At 36.5% G+C, this 23,680-nt stretch overlaps 4 protein-coding genes across 7 annotated transcripts; all 4 read left to right on the top strand.

The window, feature by feature from the left end:
* The first annotated feature begins 136 nt into the window (after nt 1–136).
* LOC146385657 (ecto-ADP-ribosyltransferase 5-like) lies at nt 137–2,494 on the top strand. Its single transcript, XM_084931484.1, has 5 exons — nt 137–345; nt 501–596; nt 722–1,440; nt 1,865–1,912; nt 1,994–2,494. Exons 2-5 carry the CDS (start codon nt 537–539, stop codon nt 2,070–2,072), a joined length of 906 nt encoding a protein of 301 aa, XP_084787610.1. The 5' UTR covers nt 137–345; nt 501–536; the 3' UTR covers nt 2,073–2,494.
* Nucleotides 2,495–6,623: 4,129 nt separating this feature from the next.
* LOC146385656 (ecto-ADP-ribosyltransferase 5-like) lies at nt 6,624–11,620 on the top strand. Of its 2 annotated transcripts, none has more exons than XM_084931483.1 (7): nt 6,624–6,918; nt 7,046–7,130; nt 7,254–7,972; nt 9,560–9,607; nt 9,707–9,754; nt 9,836–9,883; nt 9,979–11,620. In XM_084931483.1, the coding sequence occupies exons 2-7, from the start codon at nt 7,068–7,070 to the stop codon at nt 10,055–10,057; spliced, it is 1,005 nt and encodes a 334-aa protein (XP_084787609.1). In that variant the 5' UTR covers nt 6,624–6,918; nt 7,046–7,067; the 3' UTR covers nt 10,058–11,620. The 2 variants fall into 2 exon arrangements, with proteins under 2 accessions (XP_084787609.1, XP_084787608.1); XM_084931482.1 differs by having other exon boundaries at nt 7,033–7,130; nt 9,979–11,618.
* Nucleotides 11,621–11,689: 69 nt separating this feature from the next.
* On the top strand, nt 11,690–16,186 carry LOC146385655 (ecto-ADP-ribosyltransferase 5-like). 3 transcript variants are annotated; one of them, XM_084931479.1, is made up of 9 exons: nt 11,690–12,411; nt 13,203–13,279; nt 13,373–14,091; nt 14,371–14,418; nt 14,501–14,548; nt 14,616–14,663; nt 14,749–14,796; nt 15,253–15,300; nt 15,393–16,186. In XM_084931479.1, exons 2-9 carry the CDS (start codon nt 13,220–13,222, stop codon nt 15,469–15,471), a joined length of 1,098 nt encoding a protein of 365 aa, XP_084787605.1. In that variant the 5' UTR covers nt 11,690–12,411; nt 13,203–13,219; the 3' UTR covers nt 15,472–16,186. The 3 variants fall into 3 exon arrangements, with proteins under 3 accessions (XP_084787605.1, XP_084787607.1, XP_084787606.1); XM_084931481.1 differs by lacking the exon at nt 14,749–14,796; XM_084931480.1 differs by lacking the exon at nt 11,690–12,411 and having other exon boundaries at nt 12,579–13,279.
* A 2,989-nt stretch (nt 16,187–19,175) lies between these two features.
* Nucleotides 19,176–23,510, top strand: LOC146385654 (NAD(P)(+)--arginine ADP-ribosyltransferase 2-like). Its single transcript, XM_084931477.1, has 4 exons — nt 19,176–19,297; nt 20,454–20,540; nt 20,634–21,358; nt 21,640–23,510. The coding sequence occupies exons 1-4, from the start codon at nt 19,292–19,294 to the stop codon at nt 21,719–21,721; spliced, it is 900 nt and encodes a 299-aa protein (XP_084787603.1). The 5' UTR covers nt 19,176–19,291; the 3' UTR covers nt 21,722–23,510.
* The last annotated feature ends 170 nt before the right edge of the window (nt 23,511–23,680 follow it).

The raw sequence follows: 23,680 nt of genomic DNA, 5'->3' as shown, positions 1-23,680 counted from the left end.
AGCACATATATGTGGTAGATCCACACGACACCACCCAAAGCGCAGTCCGGTAGATCTCAAAGAGGAAGCACAAAGCACTCAATGCTCTTTTGCGATGAGCTGTTTCCTGTTGCTCTCGTTATGAGGCCCATGATCATGAGATTCACATCCTGTTCCAACTTTACCGTATGCAGTTACAAGCAGACAACTTCTTTTAATACCCTATGATTTGCACATTTATTAACTTCTGGATTACTTTGACACTTACTGCTGCATAATATATATTTTCCACATTTCCCGGAGCCTGCTGTGCTTGTGGACCCTTTTTTGTGAGGTGCTAAGACAAGTTTATTCTCCTTGTTTCAGGTATGTGCCTTTCAGCCTTTTTTAACATTAACATTTTTGAAGTTGTCATATTCAAAAGAAAACTAAACAAATAACTGATCATTCACATCTTGTCAGCTCCATGTTTCTGGACTGTGTAAAGTGTTACAGAACTTTTTTCCCATTTGATCCTGCAGTGGTTTCTTGCAGTCGTAGAAGAAGAGGCAAAAAAAATGGAGCAGAAAAGAAAAATGCTTCTTGCTGCAATAATTTTTACAGCTGTCTGTTACAAAGTAAGAATTGTGATTCAAACAAATATTAGAAGGTTAAAAAAATTATACATTTAAAAATACATTTTTAAATGTATAATTTTTTTTAACCTTTTTAAATGTCTTTTTAAATGTGATATATCAATTAGGTGACTGCACAGGAAACAAGACTACTGGATGTCCAAAATACCACAAATGTTGTAGATGATCTGTACTATGGATGCCGTGAAGAGGCCATGAAGAAGTTCATCGAGTCAGACGTGTTAAAACAAGAACTAAATAACAGTGAAGGATTTCAGAAAGCGTGGAATAAAAGTATCGAGTGTTCAAACCAGATTCCAGGAGGAAGAAAAGAGCATAGTGCTGCACTTTCAGTCTATCTTAAAGCGGATAAATCGTTCATACAAACACTGAACAAAGCAATAGAGACAATGGGTGGAAATGTGAGCACCTATGAAAACCACTTCCACTTCAAGTCTCTTCATTTCCTGCTGATGGACTCCATGAGGCTGCTGAAGCCAAAGGAGTGCAAGAACTTTTATGTTTTTCAAGATGGTCAAAACCAACCACAGAAAGGCTCCACAGTGAGATTTCCAAGTTTCACCTATGCTCATTCAAACTATGAAGAGCTAAAGAGACTTGTAGATGTCAGTGAGAATACCATTTTACATCTCACTTCTTGCTTCTTTGTCAACCTGAAAGACTATGTGTGCGGTCAAGAACAGGATGAAATACTCTTATCTCCAGCAGAAGTTTTCACTGTGGAACAAGTAGAAACAAAAACTACATCGGATAATGACGAATACCTTGAGATTGTTTTGAAACAGTCAGGACTGAAAAGCTCACACAACTGTTATATCTTTTCACGGTAAGATTCATATTCTCTCAATTAAAGTGAAATATTTTTTATTAGTGCTACAGAAATTAAACTTGGAACTACAAATGTATCTTTCAGTGTGATGTTAAATATATAAATATGTTTTTTATGTATTTGAAAAAAAAGTTCTAGTTGCATATACTAAAATACATAAGCCCCATAAATCAAAAGAGGGAAATATTGGTGTCTGAAACAGTCTGTTACTCTGTTATAACTTAGTGGTTGTTATTGCTGTAAGTACACAGTAATAACTGGGGAATGATGTAAAATTAAGTGATGTGAAAAGTAGCAAAAAGAGGATTTTAAAATGTGAGGATTGCTCTCCACATCTCCACTGGGGTTGAGTGTGGTTTGAATAAAACCACATGTGTCAGTAGATTTTACTTAAAGTATTTTCTCTCCTTTATCAATCCAGGATGTCAGTAGGTCAGGAGACTACCACAGCTGTTGCAGAGCGAGCCAGGTAAACTATTATTATTAATGATTATTTTTGTAATAATGATAATAATAATAATAATAATATGCTTTGTTTCCATGTCTTCAGGTCTCCTCCAGCTGTTGTCGCCACCCTGTGGCTTGTATCAGTGCTTGCAGCCTTATCTTCTGTTTCTTTAGCTGTTTAGCAAAAACAGTTATCATTCAGAGTTTTCTGGGTTTTATAATCTGCAATATTGCTTTGATTATTCATACGCTTTTTTTTAGGTCTTTATTTGGCAGATTGTGGTGAATAAGGTATTGCAGTATTATGTCAAAATATAGTCAAATACAGTTTTCTGCTTCTGTCGTATATTATGAATTATGAACTCAGTTCTTATTTTCTTTATGCACGCTAGAAAAATGTACAGCATACTTGAAATATATATGCAGTATGTGTTTATTATTTCTTGTTAGGGTTTGCATGCCTTTAAAAGGATTATAGGAAATGAGTGATGGGAATGAAAAAAGACGATATGTGTCGATAAGGTCAGAATAAAGGTTTGGTACAGTTGCTTCTGGTGTACCTCCAAGTATTCAACAATGGAAATACAATAATTCTTTAATGCAATTCTGGAAAATGATTGTATATTATATATATGTATATTACAACATATATGACTTTCAGAAAAACTTTAATGTATGATTCACAGGACTAAACTAAATACGCCCTTACTGATTAGGGGAAGTGGCATTCAGGTACTGCCATCTCTATATAACATATTTTGGTACTGGAGCATTCAGCTTTGTGTTAACTCTATAATCTTTCCATGTCTGGTCTTCCTAGTAAAATCACAAAAAGCCCAAAGAGTTGCATTTTAGACTCTACAGGCCTCCGTTAACATGTCAAATGTTAACATGTCAAATGTTAACTGAGTGGAACCCCGACTTACGAAATTAATTCGTTCCCGAGGGTCTTTCGTAAGTCGAAAATTTTCGAAAGTCGAAGCTGAACGATAGGCTATAGGCTAATTGCTAACTAGAACAACAATACGTCGTTCAAGTGGAACAGCGAAGCGCAAGTACGGAAACCAAGGGGTTGTCACATGATTCGGAAGGCATTGTGGGCATTGTAGGCTCAGCCAACCAGAGCCAGCGGATTTTGTTACTCGGGCATTTTGCCGTAACACAGGCAAAAATATTGCGGTTCAGTGCCTTCGTAACTTGAATTTTTCGTGAAACGGGGTATTCGTAAGTCAGGGTTCCACTGTATTAAACTTTAGGACAATTAGAAAAACTCTGAACAGGTATGACTTGTTTGAAGGTTTTGCCAGGATAAAGCTTCTTCTATCTAAAAACATCATGAAGCACAGCTTAGATTTGTAAAGCTGCTTTGGCTTGTTTTGTAGTCACAGGACCTGGGAACCTTGCAGTCACTGAGTGGACCGTGAACTCATCTGTATACTAAAATATTCCAGAGTCAAATGTGAGGCCATCTGCCTGACATTTAAAGTTTGACTCAAACTTGCTCATGCAACAGGACAATGATCTCAAGCACAGCAGCAAATCTGCAACATAATGGCTGAGTAAGAAAGGAATGAAGGTGTTGCATTGAGACCAGTCAAAGTCCAGACCACAATCTACCTGAAATGCTGAGCTGTTAAGAGAGCTGTGCATGAACAAATTTTTGCAAACCTCAAGAAACTGAAGCAACTTCCAAAATTTCTCCACAATGATGTGACAGACCGACAAAGTCATACAGAGAATGATTATATCAAGCTACTGCTGCTAAAGCGGTTTGTACAAGCTACTGAATCATGGGCATACTTAGGTTTTTGGTTTTGTTTAGTTTTTATTAATTGGTATTATTGTAGGGATTTTTCTTACAATATAAAGCAACGTGTTGTGGTTTGGTGCCATATAAATAACATTTTATTCAAACTGAATTCGTTTTTCGTGTGTCCCAGTGTATGAATGAAATGCCATTGTTAAAGTTCCATATATATCCTGTGTTAATAAATTCGCTTTCACTGGAGATTTTACAAAACTGAAACTTCTCACGTGATCATTTTGTTTGTTTACACAAATAAGCCCACTTCGTTCATGTTACTAAACAGAATAACTAAAAATAATAATTATGTATAATTTGTTACAAATATTCAGACTTATAAACTTAAATTACATTCATGCAAATTAATTGTTGCTGTGGGTCAAATATTTGTGCATGTTTGTTGAGGTATTTCCTCACTTTGCTGTGATCAGTGTTACTCAAAAAAGTAATTACTGCACACATTACACAGAACATTTTTCTCAAAACTAACGCTGTACGTTACTTAATTACTGCCAGGAAAAAGTAATTCATTTTACTACTCATTATGTTACTTTCCTGTTACTCTGTAAAACAGCTGAAACCCACTGACTCATAAGCACCATTTAACAATATAACCTGAGGCTAAGGGCCCACACACCAACACAAATCTCTAATGAGGACACACGTCTCTAACATCTTTCTCGTAGTAGAATACAAAGCTGACCACACACCAAAAGAAAAAGAAGACCAACACCAAAAAGGGCCACAGTGATTCTGATTAGAAACATAAACAGGTAGAAAGTGAAGCTGCAGCTTAACTGCTCATCTTCTTGTTACCTGTCGAGGTTCAGGGTCTGGCTGCTGGCGTCGGCATTCAATCAGCTTTCACTCTGGGTTCTTGGCTAGCTTAGCATTAGCATGCTATCTTGGCTGATGCTTGCAAAGTACTGAAGTTAGTGTCAGCAGCATAATGCGGTTATTTCTGTCCTGGATGCAGATTTTGCACTTTGCCATTTATCTTGTCTTTTTGTGCAATAAAAATAAAGTAAATGCCATGTCCACACTAGACTGTGTTACTTTTTTCTTCCTCTGACACGTGAACTGATATCGGTTGATTGTAGTGCGAGCGCAAGAACCAATAAGCCTGATCGATAGGCAGGTGAACAATTCCAAGGAATTGGACTACTGGGAACCAGTTTTCTAGAAGAACTGGTTCTCGATTTCCATCCCTAATTAAGATAGTAATATTGACAGAAAATTGTACATGCCATAGCTTTTTTTTCCTGAGGATTTATTAGACAATCTGGATTAATTGGTAGGGTAATTCTTGCTTTTTTTGATAATTAATTACTTGCTAATTAAATATCGATTGATGCCAACCACCCAGCCAGACATCACTTAACCGAGAGAACCTAGGCTAACACTAAACCTGTGCATGTTTGATTCTTGAGCAGGTTGTGAACATTTCTGTGGACGTCATTGAAAAACATGCTACAAAGAAGCTGCTGAACTGAATAAAAGACAATGCTTGTGAGACTTCCTGAGCCTGGCAGGAAGCCAGACCTCATTCTTTTTCATTTAACACTGCAGGATGTGTTTGTCCTGTCTTCTTCTCTGCAATGGTGGACCACAGCTCTGGTCACTGACTGTAGTGTGGCTGTTTAAACATATTTCACTAAATCTCTGTGTCAACTTTCTGTTTTATAAAGGTTTGAGGGTTTGCTTAAGACTTTTGCAACTGCACTTCCTCTCTCTCTCTCTCTCTCTCTCTCTCTCTCTCTCTCTCCCTCCAGTAGATGGGAAGAAAACAGAGTATGCAAACCCAATACCAATACCAAAAACAGAATCTCCTTGGTTTAAAAAAATAGAAATCAGGAAGGCAGTAAATGCATAGCACCATATATCTGTTGCAGAAGGTGCAACCTGAAAGGCAGAGGAGACTGCAAGGTAGTGTCGGGGGAGAATGTGGCGAGGATGTGGATGGTAGGCTGTCACATGGCTTTAGAAATCAAGAAATGGAAACAAGTGAAGGCTGAGCCAAGGATTAAATGATGAATGTTGAGGAAGTAAGAATGTCACACAGAGTCCATGAAGGAGTTGCGACAGCCTCTGAGGAGTAGCGAAGAGTTAGCAGATGACTGGGAAGGTACAGCTGCAGGGCTGAGGGAAACTGGCAGCAAGATGTTTGGTGCTCTACAAAGAAAAATATTCAAAGAACAAAGGTTAACAAAGAAAAAGCGGGATAGTGAGGGAGATGAAGAAAGTAGACAGGAGTACTGGGAATCTAGGTGTAGAGCAAAGATGGCAGACAATGGCAAAGGTTGTATTCAGTGTTGGGGTCATTACTCAAAAAAGTAATCTATTATACAACATGAGTTAGTGAAATCATACTTCAGAATCAGTTTTAGTAGCAAGGAAGTTATTGCTCTTTTAACGCGTAAACACAGTGTGGTAATGAGTATAAGGGCATCCAGGAAATTGTGCAATGAACAGATGCAAGAATACTGATGTTTACACCCTTGTGCAATAAGGACGATGTATGTTGTATCAGAATACACAATAACACGGCTGATCAAGTTGTTTCACTAACTGATCTACCCAAGGACATTTGTTGAGGGTATAGGAATTGTGTCAGTTGTTTGAATTGAAACAATAACTGTAATCTGCCCATTTCAACTTTAATCTCAAAATGAACAATTTTTTTTTTTTAATGTGCCGCTCTTACTCCTTCCTACATTATGTACATAAAGTTAAGGTGCACCCCAGTGTGGACAGCAGTTCTGTTATACAACAGCTCGTTTTCATACAGTTTCATTCCTGTAACTTTAATATGCCCTCATTTGTCCAACTAGGGCTGCTGGAGTCTCTTGTTTACTTTAGATAAAATCTGCATGGAACAAGAACTGTGGTATTTGGTCCCATCAGTTATACTGAAATAATGTGAGAACAGGGATGTAAAGGCAATTTGGTGCTTTGGTTGGGCTTAAAAGAGCTAAGTTATGTAGACATTACTTGACAAATCTAAACAAGGTTACAGAAACTCAGTAGCTCCAGAAGGACAAATAACAGGAAAAATCAGTGGAAAACAAATCCCCGGTGCCATGTTACTTCCTTCCACAGGAAAGACTAAGAAGTTCTACGGTAAGATAACTTGCTTCACTTCTCCAGACCCTATTGGGCGTCCCGGCTGTTTGTTGGACCCTTTGCTGTGAGTTGCTAACACAGGTTTACTCTCCTTGCTTCTGGTAAGTGCCTTTTAGTTTTTTTTAGTCTTCTACTTATATATTTTTTCCACATCAAAGTTTCTGGACCGTGTAAAGTGTTAAAGAACTTTTTTCTATCCACATGTGATCCTGCAGTGCTTTCTTTCAGTCTGTAGAAGAAGAGGAAAAAAATGGAGTACAGAAAAAGAGTGCTTCTTGCTACAATATTTTTTTTCACAGCTGTCTGCTACAAAGTAAGAATTATGTTTCATACAAACAAATATAAGAAGGTTTGAAAAATTATCCTCCTAAAAATGCTTTTAAAAATGATACATCTCTATTAATGTGTTTTTAAATGTGATAAATCTCAATTAAAGGTGACCGCACAGGAAACAAGACTACTGGATTTTCTAAATAGCACAAATGTTGTAGATGACCAGTACAAAGGATGTGGTGAAGAGGCCATGAAGAAGTTCATCGAGTCAGACGTGTTAAAACGAGAACTAAGCAGCAGTGAAGGATTTCAGAAAGCGTGGAATAAAAGCATCGAGTGTTCAAAGAAGATTCCTGGAGGAAGAAAAGAGCATAGTGCTGCACTTTCAGTCTATCTTAAAGCGGATAAATCGCTCATACAAACACTGAGCAAAGCAATAGAGACAATGGGTGGAAATGTTAGCACCTATGAAAACCACTTCCACTTCAAGTCTCTTCATTTCCTGCTGATGGACTCCATGAGGCTGCTGAAGCCAAAGGAGTGCAAGAACTTTTATGTTTTTCAAGATGGTCAAAACCAACCACAGAAAGGCTCCACAGTGAGATTTACAAGTTTCACCTTAGCTTATTCAGACTATGAAGAGCTAAAGAGACTTGAAGATGTCAATGAGAATACTATTTTACATCTCACTTCTTGCTTCTTTGTCAACCTGAAAGACTATGTGTGCGGTCAAGAACAGGATGAAATACTCTTATCTCCAGCAGAAGTTTTCACTGTGGAACAAGTGGAAACAAAAACTACATCGGATGATGACAAATATCTTGAGATTGATTTGAAACAGTCAGGACTGAAAAGCTCACACAACTGTTACATCTTTTCACGGTAAGATTCATATTCTCTCAATTAAAGTGAAATATTTTTCTATTATTTCTACAAATATTAAACTTGGAACTGCAAAGTTAACTTTTAATGTGGTGTTTATCATGTGAATGTTAACATATTCGAAGGAGATACAAACATTTTACGTAGTCTAAGTGCATATAATAAAAATATGATAAAAATACTTCATAAGCCCCATACATTCTGTATTTCTATATAACATATATATATATTAGGGGTGCAACGATACTCGTATCGATATTGAACCGTTCGATACAGTGCTTTCGGTTCGGTGTGCATATGTATCGAACAATACAACATTTTTTATTTATTTTATCAACTTTTCTTCTGACGATGCTGTCTGTGTTGAGCGCTCAGTGGATCTGCGTTCGACTACTCCGCCTAGGCTGCACTGTCGAGTGCAGATCCACTGAGCGCAGCGCAAGCTAGCAAGACAGAAGCTAAGCTCGTTGCAACATGGCAACTTCCTCAATGCTACCCGAAATTGAACCTCCCCCACCCTCATTCAGATCTGGCGTTTGGAACTATCTTGGTTTTCATGTGAAGCATGACCCTGATGGTAAGCGTGTCATGGACAAAAGTAAAACAGTATGTCGGATGTGCCACGCAATGCTCAATTGGTGGGAAACAGAGGCAGAGGCAGACATTTGATACACCTGGGGGTATAAAGGGTAGTACGCTTGGGGGGGGGCTTTAGAATTGACTGAAAGATTAATAGGCTCTGTTTTGAGTTTTGTTCAAAAAAGAATGACTTCATATAACGTTAACGGAGATTTGCAGCGTTATGGCGTTAAAGTCATTTTAATGAGATTAACGCTGACAGCACTAGTGGGAACGCAACGAATATGACTGCACATTTACGCCGACATCATCCTAGTGCAAAGACAAGTGGAAGCAGACAAAAACAACAAGCACACATGCTACAAACTTTACCCGAGTCATTTAGACAGCCGTTAGCACATGATTCTCCTTATGGGGACCTGATATGTTTAATATGCTGCTGAGAATATAGCCCAGAAGAAGCGTATAGTATAGCTTTTATTTTGGAAAGAGCCATTTCTCTGTAATAAACTCTTTTCCAAAGATGAGTGATTCCTCAATCAGATAGATTTATTTATTTTTTTTATTATTTTGTTGTTTCAGCAACATTACATTTAAAAACTGTACTTTTGAGTTAAAATATTTATAATTTTAATAAATGACAAATTAAAAAGGCATGAACATTTTTGTATCGAAAAAATATCGAACCGTGACACCAAAGTACCGAACCGAACTGTGAATTTTGTGTATCGTTGCGCCCCTAATATATATATAATATAAAAAATATTAGTAACACATATTTATTTATCTCAATAAATGTGCATACACCTAAACAATGAAAACTACTAAGAAAAATGATAGGTGTTGTCAGGAAAGCATGAAGTGAGTGGAAGTGGCATGAAAAGTGGCAAAAACGGGATTTTAAAAGTGAGGTTTATCTCTCCACATCTTCAGTGTTGAGGTTGGGTGTGGTTTGAAAATGTGTCAGCACATTTACTTCAATTACTGTTTTTGGCTTATCCAATTCAGCACCTCAAGAGGGCATGAGACTACCACAGCTGTCATAGAGCGATCCAGGTGACTATTATTGCTATTTTTATTGTTATCATTACTATTATTATTATTATTATTATTATTATTATCCATCAATTTACTTCTTCTTCTTTTCCAATTCAGTTTTCCAGGAGGGCAGAAAACGACCACAACTGTCATAGAGCGATCCAGGTGGATATTATTATTATTATTATTATTATTATTATTATTATTATTATTATCCGTTAATTTATTTCTTCTTTTCTAATTCAGTGTTCCAGGAGTGCATGAGACTGCCACAGCTGTCACAGACCGAAACAGGTAAATTATTATTATTATTACTATTATTATTATTACAATAAACAACAACAACAGTAATCTCTTCCTGTCTCTCTGCTTTGTTTCCATGTCTTCAGGTCTCCTCCAGCTGTTGTCTCCACCCTGTGGCTTGTATCAGTGCTTGCGGCCTTATCTTTGTTTTCTTTAGCTGTTTAGCAAAAACAGTTATCATTCAGAGTTTCAGAGTTTTATCATCTACAGTATTGCTGTGATTCTTCATACAGTTGTTTTACATGTTATCTGACACACTGTGTTGAATTAGTTGTCTTAGCAGCAATTTTCTGCTTCTGTCATATGTTATGAATTATAGACTCCATGACTTCAGAATATTTGATAAAGATTTTAAAGGGGTGCAGAAAATTGGTGTAAAACACAGTGAGTTCAAATTTCAGGCTCATGTGCAGCTGCTGTCAAGACCAACTAGAAATAATCTGCGATTATGAGATGCTTTTATTTGTTCTTATGGTCACATAGATCGATAGATAGATATTGATAGGTTTTATAGACTTTATTAAGCCTGCACAGTTCATTTGTTCTAGTGGCACAGGGGTCAGCAAGAACAAAGGTGAATTTGATATAGATTAGAAAAGAAAAGAAATAAGAAAAAAGGTATACAGATTAAAAAAACAACAAAATACTATAGAAAAGTGTATGTTACTGTAGTAAAATACACTACAAGACATGTCACAGAGATTATGTTATATGTATATAAAGTGCAGTGGGACTGATAACATATACATGTATGTATTTTAGTAGGTATCTGTGATATGTGCGCATTGTACAGTCTGACTGATTTGAAGGACCTACGACAGCGCTCTGTCCTAAACAGTCGCTGATGCTCTTCCTGCCAAACTGCTTCTGTTTCCCTGTCAAATAAACAACATGCAAATTATAAAAGGCTTTGCAATGAATTTAGCCTGATCACACAAACATTTTACCCACAAATACGTTTTTTTTCCTTCTTACATCATGTACTTTCATCTGCTCAGTCATCCCGGGGAATATTGTTTTTCTTTTTATTGATTTATTGTTTATTTCTTTTTTGTATTGTTTGATTTTTATTGTTACATTTGTATGTTTTTTTTAGTGCTCACACCTGTGGAGTTTATGGCCATGAAGGACACTGGCATCAGACAATTAAGACAGGCCTCTTTCAGCCAGAGGACTAAAAGGGGTTTGGTGGGAGGGATGAGAGACAAAGGGAGCTGCTGGAGAGAGAGTGGAGAGGCAGGGCAGGCTATGCCTGTGTCCCAGCCTTTGTAATGCTATAGACAGAAGTTTGAAACAGCTGGCAGTTCCAGAAAATCAGCTGCAGGTAGAGTATAGACATCTGTGCAATGTCTGTGAGTACTGCTCCACTAAAGTAAATCAAGTGACTGTCAGTTGTTTTCCAAGGTTGGGGGTGCAGCACTTGGCAAGGTGGCAAGTAGAGTGGTGTGTTTCTGCTGTACATGAGCACTCAAAACACTTTAAAGAACAGGCTTCATGGAAATATGAAGGATGTTGTTTCCACAGAAATATAACTATATAATTTTCTACGAATGCCTCGAATCTGCCCAGTAGTACCCACTTTCTCATACTCAAGCTGAAAAGTTTTGAAATAAAAAGTACCATCAAAGTTCACTGGAAACCTACGTTAGGAGGCACGTTTCCTCCAAGCTGAATCAGGGCATGTTTCAACATTTGCAAGTTTCCCAAAAATGAGAACTTCAAAAGTGGATGGATCATGACATCTCTCAATATGAAAGTGTTGTCAGTTGAGTTAATTTGTTACTGCCTAGTGTGGTGAACAGTTCTGTGACACCAGATTATTCACATTGTTTGGTGACTTTTCATTCCTTAAATTTTAAGATACCCAGATTTTCCAACTACGATGCGTCCGGTTAACTTTAGTAAAGAGAAGCACTGAGGTATTTGAAATGGTAAATGGTAAATGGCCTGTATTTGTATAGCGCTTTTACTTGTCCCCCCTAGAGACCCCAAAGCGCTTTACACACCCAGTCATCCACCCATTCACACACACATTCACACACTGGTGGAGGCAAGCTACAGTTGTAGCCAGAGCTGCCCTGGGGCAGACTGACAGAAGCGAGGCTGCCATATCGCACCATCGGCCCTTCTGGCCAACACCAGTAGGCGGTAGGTGAAGTGTCTTGCCAAGGACACAACGACCGAGACTGTCCAAGCTGGGGCTCGAACCGGCAACCTTCCGACTCCCAACTCTTGAGCCACAATCAAATACATACATAAATCATGTTAGAACAGAGATACGAAGAGATACAAAGATAAGTTATCTCTGGGCTGGGCTTAAAATGGGCTTAATGATGTAAGTATTACTCATCATTGTGCAACAAATCTGAGCAAGCTTTCGGGAACTAGACTAAGACTAAGGAGTTCATTGTAAAATATCTTGTTTCACTTCCCAGAGACTGTTGTTCTCATTGCTTCCCAGCAGTTTAATCGACTCTTTTCGCTAAGTTGTTAATACAAGTTCAATCTCCTTGCTTCAGGTATGTACCTTTCGGTCTTTTCAACATTTAAATTTTTTAGCTTGCCAAATTCCAAGAAGTAGAAAAGATAATTGTTATTTTAAATCTTGCCAGATTCAAATTTCAATGTCAATGTTAATTTTAATGTTATTTATATGGCATATTTCTATAGCAAAATCAATAAAGACAATACAATATATTATATATGCAAACAATTACAATATTATGTGACTAAAAACAAACTGAAATAAAGAGATCACAACATAAAAAAAACCCTTGATAAGACTCAACATGAACTTAAATTCAAAGCCAAGGTAAAAAAAAAAGTGGTTTTAAGACAGGATTTAAAGACTACATAGACTCAGTAGGAATATCAAATGACCTGTTATACGAGAGTCTAGTGGATTCAACTCTCTATGCTTAAATCGAGACCTCGGCTACACTAAAACATCTGGGCAGATGATCTTGGTGCTCTTCTCGGATCATGTAAGTTTAGCAGTTTGGTTTAAAAGTTGGCACCATAGCATTTGAAGATTTGAAAGTAAGTAAAAGAATCTTCAAATCAATATAAAAATGGACAAGCATCCAATGTAAACTTGCTAAAAACTGGAGTGACGTAATCGTCCCTTTAATACCTGTTAAATGACTTGCAGCAACATTTTGAATTTTGAATGCAATGGAGAGATGAGTGTTCAAGACCCAAATACAGAGAACTGTAGTATTCCAGTCCAGACTTAGTGTATGTCCTTCGTATGTAAAATGTCACAGAGCTGTTTTTTGACTACATTTGATCCTGCAGTGCTTTCTTTCAGTCTGTAGAAGACAAAAAATGGAGCGCAGAAGAAAAGTGCTTGTTGTTGCAATAATTTTCACAGTTGCCTGCAACAAAGTAAGAATTAAGTTTCATACAAATAAATATTAGAAGGTTAAAACATTCTTCACTTAAAAATCTGTTTTTAAATGTGATAAATCTCAATTAAAGGTGACTGCACAGGAAACAAGACTACTGGATTTTCTAAATAACACAGATGTTGTAGATGACCAGTACAAAGGATGTGGTGAAGAGGCCATGAAGAAGTTCATCGAGTCAGACGTGTTAAAACGAGAACTAAATAACAGTGAAGGATTTCAGAAAGCCTGGAATAAAAGCATCGAGTGTTCAAAGAAGATTCCTGGAGGAAGAAAAGAGCATAGTGCTGCACTTTCAGTCTATGTTAATGGGGATCACAATTTATTACAAACACTGAACAAAGCAATAGAGACAATGGGTGGAAATGTTAGCATCTATGAAAACCACTTCCACTTCAAGTCTCTTCATTTCCTGCTGATGGACTCCATGAGGCTGCTGAAGCCAAAGGAGTGCAAGAACATTTATGTTTTTCAAGATGGTCAAAACCAACCACAGAAAGGCTCCACAGTGAGATTTACAAGTTTCACCTTAGCTTATTCAGACTATGAAGAGCTAAAGAGACTTGAAGATGTCAATGAGAATACTATTTTAAATCTCACTTCTTGCTTCTTTGTCAACCTGAAAGACTATGTGTGCGGTCAAGAACAGGATGAAATACTCTTATCTCCAGCAGAAGTTTTCACAGTGGAACAAGTGGAAACAAAAACTACATCGGATGATGACGAATACCTTGAGATTGATTTAAGCCACTCAGGACTGAACAGCTCACACAACTGTTACATCTTTCCACGGTAAGATTCATATTCTCTCAATTAAAGTGAAAATTTTTCTTATTTTACAAATATTAAACTTGAAACTGCAAAGTTAACTTTCAATGTAATGATAAATATATAAATACGTTTTTTATGTTGGTTTTTATGGAGTAAGTACACAGTAATAACTGGGGGGGGAAAGTGGCAAAAACAGGGACAATACTTCTCCAGTGGAGTTGGGTGTGGTTTGAATAGTTTGGCCTGATAATGTGTCAGCACATTTTACTTAAAGTATTTTCTTCTGCTTATCCAATTCAGGAGGTCAGGAGGGCAAGAGACTACCACAACTGTCACAGAGCAATTCAGGTAAGCTACTATTATTATTATTGTTGTTATTATTATGATTGCTGTTATTATCCGTTGATTTATTTCTTCTTTTCCAATGTAGTCTTCCAGGAGGGCAGAAAACTACCACAACTGTCACACAGCAAGTCAGGTAAACTATTATTATTATTATTATTATTATTATTATCCGTTGATTTATTTCGTCTTTTCTAATTCAGTGTTCCAGGAGTGCATGAGACTACCACAGTTGTCACAGACCGAAACAGGTAAATTATTATTATTATTATTATTATTATTATTATTATTATTATTATTATCATCCGTTGATTTATTTCGTCTTTTCTAATTCAGTGTTCCAGGAGTGCATGAGACTACCACAGTTGTCACAGACCGAAACAGGTAAATTATTATTATTATTATTATTATTATTATTATTATTATTATTATTATTATTATCATCCGTTGATTTATTTCGTCTTTTCTAATTCAGTGTTCCAGGAGTGCATGAGACTACCACAGTTGTCATAGACCGAAACAGGTAAATTATTATTATTATTATTATTATTATTATTATTATCATCATCATCCGTTGATTTATTTTGTCATAGCTGTCATAGAGCGATCCAGGTGACTATTATTGCTATTTTTATTGTTATCATTACTATTATTATTATTATTATTATTATTATTATCCATCAATTTACTTCTTCTTCTTTTCCAATTCAGTTTTCCAGGAGGGCAGAAAACGACCACAACTGTCATAGAGCGATCCAGGTGGATATTATTATTATTATTATTATTATTATTATTATTATCATCATCATCCGTTGATTTATTTTGTCTTTTCTAATTCAGTGTTCCAGGAGTGCATGAGACTACCACAGTTGTCATAGACCGAAACAGGTAAATTATTATTATTATTATTATTATTGTTATTACAATAAACAACAACAGTAATCTCTTCCTGTCTCTCTGCTTTGTTTCCATGTCTTCAGGTCTCCTCCAGCTGTTGTCTCCACCCTGTGGCTTGTATCAGTGCTTGCGGCCTTATCTTTGTTTTCTTTAGCTGTTTAGCAAAAACAGTTATCATTCAGAGTTTCAGAGTTTTATCATCTACAGTATTGCTGTGATTCTTCATACAATTGTTTTACATGTTATCTGACACACTGTGTTGAATTAGTTGTCTTAGCAGCAATTTTCTGCTTCTGTCATATGTTATGAATTATAGACTCCATGACTTCAGAATATTTGATAAAGATTTTAAAGGGGTCAGAAAGTTAGTAAATGGTAAATCGCCTGTATTTGTATAGCGCTTTTACATAGTCCCTAAGGACCCCAAAGCGCTTTACACGTTTAGTAATCCACCCATCCACACAAACATTCACACACTGGTGATGGCAAGCTACATTGTAGCCAAAGCCGCCCTGGGGCGCACTGACAGAGGTGAGGCTGCCGAACACTGGCGCCACCGGGCCCTCTGACCACCACCAGTAGGCAACGGGTGAAGTGTCTTGCTCAAGGACACAACAACCGAGACTGTCCGAGCCGGTTAGTGTGAAATACACTGCGTTTCAGGCTCACGTGCAGCTGCAGTCTTTAGTGTACAATTCAAAAACGAAAATACTATAGAAAAGTATTTTTTACTATATATGTTGCTACAGTAAACTACACTTGACTGACAGTTTGACTGATTTGAAGGACCTACGACAGCGCTCTGTCCTAAACAGTCGCTGATGCTCTTCCTGCCAAACTGCTTCTGTTTCCTTGTCAAATAAACAACATGCAAAATATAAAAGGCTTTGCAATTAATTTAATCTGATCACACAAACATTTTACCTACAAATAAGTTTTTTTTCCCTTTTTCTAATGTTACATTTAAAAATTCCAACAAATTCTCCAAACTAAATAACAGAATACATCACTGGTCCAGTAGCAGGGCGATAATTACTAACACTCATCACTAGACTTCACATTATTGGTATTAAAGATGATCTCACACTCTCACACACACACACACACACACACACCAACATTCACTGTAAAGGCTAAATGATATTTGTATTTGTCTGCGAGACAGCAACAAAATTTTTAGATATAATACCTAAATACTGTTAATACACAAATATACAGAAAAATCACACAGTTCAAACGGCACATGCAGCTAACAGTAACTACATCAGCAAGCACACTTGAATTTACATGTACAAACATGAAACACAGGTAACATATTAAAACCTTCAACAACAGTGTCACTAAAATGTCATTTAAAGACATTAAAATCAGTAAATTACTTTTGACACTGAAGTTAATCACAGCCCCTGAGAAACAGTGAACCTCACTACATATAGAGCACATTTGTGTGAGTAAACAAAGACATGAACATTTTAGTGCTGTCAATAGATTAAAAGAATAACTAATTAATCACACAATTTTCTGTAATTAATTTTGATTAATCACAATTACTTGATCAATAGCATGGTTGCAATTACTTTTTTTCAACTTTATATTTAAGCTTGTAACTGACATTCATGCAATATAATGGAGTAAATGCAGAATAAACACAAAGAATGTATGCTTACATTCAAAGAGAATTTGAATAGTTTTCTTCAGTCTTTTAACACAGGTTCTTTCCTGTGAAATAAAACATAAAAAACCTATATGCTAATAGGTAAGTATACACTAATATATAATATATATTAGTGCTGTCAAACAATTAAAGTGTTTAATCATATTCATCACAGGGTTACTGTGGATTCATTTTGATTAATCACGATTAAATACCATTAATTTCTATTCTACATTAATCGCATTTCATTTTGCATGAGCAAACAGACTCGAGAAAAAGGGAAAATATACACACTTAACATGTTTATTGAACATCTTGAACATTCATGTTAACAAAAAAACTGAAACATTTATCCACTCTCTCTCTGTCACTCTTGGGGAGGCACTTCAAGTCCTTGAAAAGAGGAACCAAAGCTGCGTAAAGCGCGTGTTCTCAACGATATTAATAGCATTGCAATCCACTTGACAATTGTGTCAGTCAACGTGTTGCAGCATCCCCGACTAACGTATGCTTCGCGTCAATGTGATATTTTCAGCTGAAAGTGCTTCAGTGAAAAGGAAATTCCTTCTTGCACAATGTGCATAATACTTTATGTCTGTCGACTGTTCCGTCTTGTTACTTTTTTTAACACACAAATTTCCCATCAAGAGGGCCAATGTGCGTTTATCATCTTCCATATTGAGTTGATTTGTTCAGCTGACCGTCACTACCAGATCAACTGCCCATTTGCGCATGTGCGAAGGTAACTCTACTTGGACAAACTGCCCGAAATGCATTGAAAGAGAAATTTCAGGGATTTTGAGTCATTCTTCACTCCAGATGCATTAATTGCGTTAAAAATTTTAATCACATTGACGGTGATGGCGGATTAATTTGCGTTAAGGTCTTAATTTTGACAGCACTAGAAAATTTACAAGTAAAGAGGGTGGCAATGATGTCAAATGTTGACAGAGCCAGAACAAACTGATGAAATTTAATATCCCTGATGCTTTGTGCAAGAGCTGCCTGTTTACTTTATTCAATACTGCAAATATGTGTATAATCTTTTATTTACAATTCTGAAAAATCTATTGTACTCACAACAGTTGGGAAAAGAAAGTCTTCACAAAACAAATTAATTAGTCATACCAAAGTTATTCAGACCATCAGGAAATGGTGGGAAAAAATATCAAATCATCACATCAAGAATTACAGATTTGATTAGAACTTGACTGGCACATGCTGACTGCTTTCTTTTTACTACCAAGATGGGAGAGAGCACAGGAGATTAACAGTGGAGACTAGAATTAAGAGTGAGACACCAAACATGAGGAAAGATGAAGGAAAGGTGAGCATCCAAAAGACAAAAACAGTTTATTACAGTTTAAAAAGAAGCTACGAGTCCACAGTTCGAAAAGTTTAACAGTAGAGCTAAATGCTGTCAGCATACGATCTTGCATATGACTTCAAGGTTTTACTCCTGCTGGTTAAAGTAAAAATAATAATGAATGACTCATGTTTATAGGATACTTTTGTGACAGACAGACACACCTGACAATGTGCAACAATTCTCCTATAAAATACAGTAAACACCTTTAAAAATGCGATGTTACTGAGTGAAGATCCAAAACATTTATGCAAAGACATTTTTTCCATTAGGCTGTGACTATTGTAATGAAGTCTTTAATGAAGTCCCATTTTAAAGCACCATATATGCTGCGTAATAAAAGCCCACTACCTATGTGTTACTAAAAAAAGACAACTTATAACGCTTGCACAATTTCTTACAAATATTCAGACTTATGACCAGAAACATCCTTATCTTGATCTAATGATAAACAAATAAAACTCTACAAAATAGCATTTAATGTCTAAATATAAAGTATCAAATGTCTTCAAATGTGTTGGTAAGGCTGTAGGATAGACTGGTTTGTAACCTGTAACTGAGCCAGCAGATGATGATATTGCCAACAACAGCACTGTCAGGGAAGTCTTCTTATTGATTTATTGTTTGTTTGTTTTTTGTATTGCATGAGTTCATCTTTAACGGTTGTGAATTTTATTGCATGCTTTTATTGCAAATTTGTTGATTTTTTAGTGCTCACACCTGTGTGAGCTCATGGCCTTGAAGGACACTGGCATCAACCAATCAGGACAGACCTCTATCAGCCAGAGGACTAAAAAGGGTTTAGTGGGCGGGATGAGAGACACTGGGAGACACCGGAGAGTGAGTGGAGAGGCAGAGTAGGATTTGAATGTGTCCCAGCCTTTTTAATGCTACAGACAGAAGTGTGAAACAACTGACAGTTCCAGAAAATCAGCTGCAATCGGAGTATAGACCTCTGCTCGATGTCTGTGAGTACTCTCCACTAAAGAAATTAAATCAAGATTTGGTGCTTGACTGTCAGTCATTTTTCAAGGTCAGGGTGGAGCAGGGTGAAATATAAAGTGCACTGAAAAAGTGTCAGTGGGCATGTTTCATCCAAGCTGAATCAGGGCATGTTTCAACATTTCCAAGTTTCTAGTTTAGCGCTTCAGGTGGGCAAAACAGAAAAATGTAGAAGTGGACAGATATTTCAACATCAGTGTTTTCAGTTAAGTTAATTTGTTACTGCCCAGTGGGGTGAACAGTTCTGTGAGACCAGATTATTCACATTGTTTGGTGCATTTTCATTCCTTCAATTTCAAGATACCCAGATTTTCCAACTATGATAGCTGGTGCCTCCTGTTTACTTTAGGCAAAAACTGCACTGAAGAAGTACTGAGGTATTTGAAATCATGTTAGAACAGAGATACAAAGATATGCTATCACTGGGCTGGGCTTAAAGTGGCTAAATTATCTAAGTGTTACTCTGGTTATAAATCATTGTGCAACAAATCTGAACAAGCTTTTGGGAACTAGACTGAGACTAAGGAATTCATTGTAAAATAACTTGTCTCACTTCCCAGGCTGTTGTTCTTATTGGTTCCCAGCAGTTGCTAATATGAGTTCAATCTCCTTGCTTCAAGTATGTACCCAGTCTTTTCAACATTTAAATTTTTTAACTTGCCAAATTCCAGGAGGTAGAAAAGAAATTGTTAATTTAAATCTTGCCAGATTCAAATTTACTGGACTGTGTCAATGTCAATTTTAATGTTATTTGGATGGCACATTTCAATATTAAGACCAATAGAGTGAAGACAATGAATTAAAACTCAAAACAAAGTAAAACTAAGGCATCACAACATAAAATAACCCCTGATGGGACTCAAACTGAACTTAAAAGCCAAGGTAAAAAATTAAGCTATGTAATCATGACTACGTACATGAGTGACGTAATCGTCCCTTTAATACCTGTTAAATGACTTGCAGCAACATTTTGAATTTTAAATGCAATGGAGAGATGAGTGTTCAAGACCCAAATACAGAGAACTGTAGTATTCCAGTCCAGACTTAGTGTATGTCCTTCGTATGTAAAATGTCACAGAGCTGTTTTTTGACCACATTTGATCCTGCAGTGCTTTCTTTCAGTCGGTAGAAGAACAAGAAGACAAAAAAATGGAGAACAGAAGAAAAGTGCTTGTTGTTGCAATAATTTTCACAGTTGCCTGCAACAAAGTAAGAATTAAGTTTCGTACAAACAAATATTAGAAGGTTAAAACATTCTTCACTTAAAAATATGTTTTTAAATGTGATAAATCTCAATTAAAGGTGACTGCACAGGAAACAAGACTACTGGATTTTCTAAATAACACAAATGTTGTAGATGACCAGTACAAAGGATGCCGTGAAGAGGCCATGAAGAGGTTCATCGAGTCAGATGTGTTAAAACGAGAACTAAATAACAGTGAAGGATTTCAGAAAGCGTGGAATAAAAGTATTGAGTGTTCAAAGAAGATTCCTGGAGGAAGAAAAGAGCATAGTGCTGCACTTTCAGTCTATGTTAATGGGGATCACAATTTATTACAAACACTGAACAAAGCAATAGAGACAATGGGTGGAAATGTTAGCATCTATGAAAACCACTTCCACTTCAAGTCTCTTCATTTCCTGCTGATGGACTCCATGAGGCTGCTGAAGCCAAAGGAGTGCAAGAACTTTTATGTTCTGCTAAGTGGTCAAAACCAACCACAGAAAGGCTCCACAGTGAGATTTCCAAGTTTCACCTCAGCTTATTCAGATTATGAAAAGCTAAAAAGTGAAACTGATCTGTATGAGGAGGTCGTTTTAATTCTCACTTCTTGCTTCTTTGTCAACCTGAAAGACTATGTGTGCGGTCAAGGACAGGATGAAATACTCTTATCTCCAGCAGAAGTTTTCACAGTGGAGGACATAAATAGCAAAGTTGTGGAGGCAGATGATGATTCTCAATATGTAGAAATTGTTTTGAAACATTCGGGGCTTAAAAGCTCACACAACTGCTACATCTTTTCACGGTAAGAGTCACAGTCTCTCAATTAAAGTGAAAAAGTTTGACAATTTCCATGTTAGTTTTACAAATGTTTAGTATCGAAATGCAAAGTCAAACTTCAAAATATTTTTAAAGATATAAATATTTTAAAAAAATTAAATTTTAGATGTAAGTGCATATAATAAAATATGTTTGTCGCATCTGTTATAACTTAGTGCTTGTAATATTCATACATACACACAGAAAATGTGTGCATGTATGAATATTACAATAATTCCCCTCTCTGCTTTGTTTCCATGTCCTTAGGTCTCCTCCAGCTGTTGTCTCCACCCTGTGGCTTGCATCAGTGCTTTTGGCCTTATTTTTGTTTTGTTTTTTAGCTGTTTAGCAAAAACAGTTATCATTCAGAGTTTTCTGGATTTTATCATCTATAATATTGCTGCAATTATTCATACAATGTCAAAATGATTCACGTCATACTTATCTGAAAGATCTTTTACTGTTTGTATGAATCAAGTGATGTCCAAATCAACAGTTTTGTTTTGTGGGGTGCTTCAGGGATCTGTCCTGGGTCCAATTCTCTTTTTGCTTTATATCTATTCCACCTAGGCCAAATTAAATGGGGGCTGCATTAATATGTCCTATCATCTCTACGCAGATTACATTCAGTTATACTGTTCTTTTAAAGTCTCTGAGCTTTATAAATTGTCTAGTTTAAGTAATTGCCTGACAGAAATCAAGCAATGGTTAAACGACAACTTCCTCCGGCTAAACTGTGATAAAACAAACTTTAATTATTGCTCCAGACAATATGATTTCAGAAATTAGGCAGCATATCAGCTTCTTAGAGCCTTCTGTTAATTTGAGCCTTAGAAACCTTGGTGCCATATTTGACAGCTCCATTTCCCTTGAGCAACATTCCAAACAGCTGGTCCAGAACTGTTTTTATCATCCAAGGAATTTTTCAAAACTCAGACTAATGGTGTCAAAGGCTGAACTTGAGATGATTATTCATGCTTTTTTTTTTTTCTTCCCATTTGGATTATTGCAGTGGTCTTTTTACTTGTTTTAAGAAATCAGCTTTAAATCGTCTTCAGACTGTGAAGAATGCTGCAGCAAGACTCTTAACAGGCACCAACAAAAGATCTCATATTACTCCAGTTTTAGCCTCCCTTCACTGATTGCCTGTAAGGTTTACATTTCTTTTAAAAATTTTAGTTCTAACCTTTAGGGCCCTACATGTTCAAGCGTCCCAGTACATATTTGACCTGCTGAAACCACATTCCGGTTCCCGACCTCTAAGGTCATCAGGTCAGAGACTGCTGGTGGCCCCACGCACTCGATTTAAAACTCGTGGTGATCGGGCCTTTCAGGCAGTGGCACCACAGTTGTGGAATTCTCTTCCACTGTTTTTACCCTGTTACTCACTCCACTGATTCTTTTAAAAAGCAGTTGGAGACATTTTTATATAGACAAGCTTTCAATTAGTTTATTGTGTTTATTGTTTTACATTGTTATATGTTGTATTTTCATGCTTTGTATTGTGGAGCACCTTGTGATTTTTATCTGGGAAAAGCGTTATATAAATTTTTACTTACAATTATTTGGGACGTTATCTGAAAGATTGTGATGAATAACTTTGTCTTAGTAGTAATTTCCTGCTTCTGTGCTTATGCTATGAATTATAGACTTCATTACTTCAGAATATTTGATAAAGATATTAAAGGGGTGCAAAATAAAGTTCAGGTTTCAAATTTCAGGCTCATGTGCAGCTGCAGTCAACAGTAACTAGAAATACACCAACTGCGATCGAGTGTTATTATTTACAATTCTATATTGATTATTCATATAATTGTTTGGCACTTTATTTGCCAAATTGTGGTATGTGCCAAATATGGTGTTACAACAGGCTGCCAAAGTATTGTGCAATTTTGTTTTTTGCTTCTATCGTATGTTATGAATTATAGACTCAATTTACATCTTTTTTTATGCATGTTAGAAAAATATACTGCAAACTTTGTTATTTCTTGTCAAGTATTGTGCGCCTTTAAAAGGATGATAAGAAATGAGAGATGGGAATAACTTGCAGCAAATGTTCCTGCTTCTAAAGACACCAGGAATTTCTGTTTCCCTGTCAAATAAACAACATGGAAAATTGAAATAGCTTCGCAATTAATATAATCTGATCACACAAATAGACAAATACATTTGTTTTTCCTTGTGTTACGTTTACAAAGTCCAACAGGTTTGTAGCAGGGCAGTAATTACTGCCTAAATGTCACACTTATAATTAAGTGATACAAAAGCCTCTCTCTCTCTCTCTCTCTCACACACACACACACACACA

This window comes from Perissodus microlepis, chromosome 6 (genome assembly GCF_051167445.1).
Source record: "Perissodus microlepis isolate ML-2025 ecotype Zambia chromosome 6, ASM5116744v1, whole genome shotgun sequence".
Taxonomy (NCBI): Eukaryota; Metazoa; Chordata; class Actinopteri; order Cichliformes; family Cichlidae; genus Perissodus; species Perissodus microlepis.
Note: the sequence above shows the minus strand (reverse complement) of the source record. Positions and strands in the feature narration are given on the sequence as shown.

Excerpts from the sequence above, each read along its gene's own strand:
- LOC146385657 (XM_084931484.1), top strand. The coding sequence starts at position 537 with ATGGAGCAGAAAAGAAAAATGCTTCTTGCTGCAATAATTTTTACAGCT. Across the intron at positions 597-721 it reads TTACAGCTGTCTGTTACAAA|GTGACTGCACAGGAAACAAG; the intron begins GTAAGAATTGTG and ends TATATCAATTAG. Across the intron at positions 1,441-1,864 it reads AACTGTTATATCTTTTCACG|GATGTCAGTAGGTCAGGAGA; the intron begins GTAAGATTCATA and ends TTATCAATCCAG.
- LOC146385656 (XM_084931483.1), top strand. The coding sequence starts at position 7,068 with ATGGAGTACAGAAAAAGAGTGCTTCTTGCTACAATATTTTTTTTCACA. Across the intron at positions 7,973-9,559 it reads AACTGTTACATCTTTTCACG|CACCTCAAGAGGGCATGAGA; the intron begins GTAAGATTCATA and ends TATCCAATTCAG. Across the intron at positions 9,755-9,835 it reads ACTGTCATAGAGCGATCCAG|TGTTCCAGGAGTGCATGAGA; the intron begins GTGGATATTATT and ends TTTCTAATTCAG.
- LOC146385655 (XM_084931479.1), top strand. The coding sequence starts at position 13,220 with ATGGAGCGCAGAAGAAAAGTGCTTGTTGTTGCAATAATTTTCACAGTT. Across the intron at positions 14,797-15,252 it reads GTTGTCACAGACCGAAACAG|TGTTCCAGGAGTGCATGAGA; the intron begins GTAAATTATTAT and ends TTTCTAATTCAG. Across the intron at positions 15,301-15,392 it reads GTTGTCATAGACCGAAACAG|GTCTCCTCCAGCTGTTGTCT; the intron begins GTAAATTATTAT and ends CCATGTCTTCAG.
- LOC146385654 (XM_084931477.1), top strand. Across the intron at positions 20,541-20,633 it reads TCACAGTTGCCTGCAACAAA|GTGACTGCACAGGAAACAAG; the intron begins GTAAGAATTAAG and ends TCTCAATTAAAG. Across the intron at positions 21,359-21,639 it reads AACTGCTACATCTTTTCACG|GTCTCCTCCAGCTGTTGTCT; the intron begins GTAAGAGTCACA and ends CCATGTCCTTAG.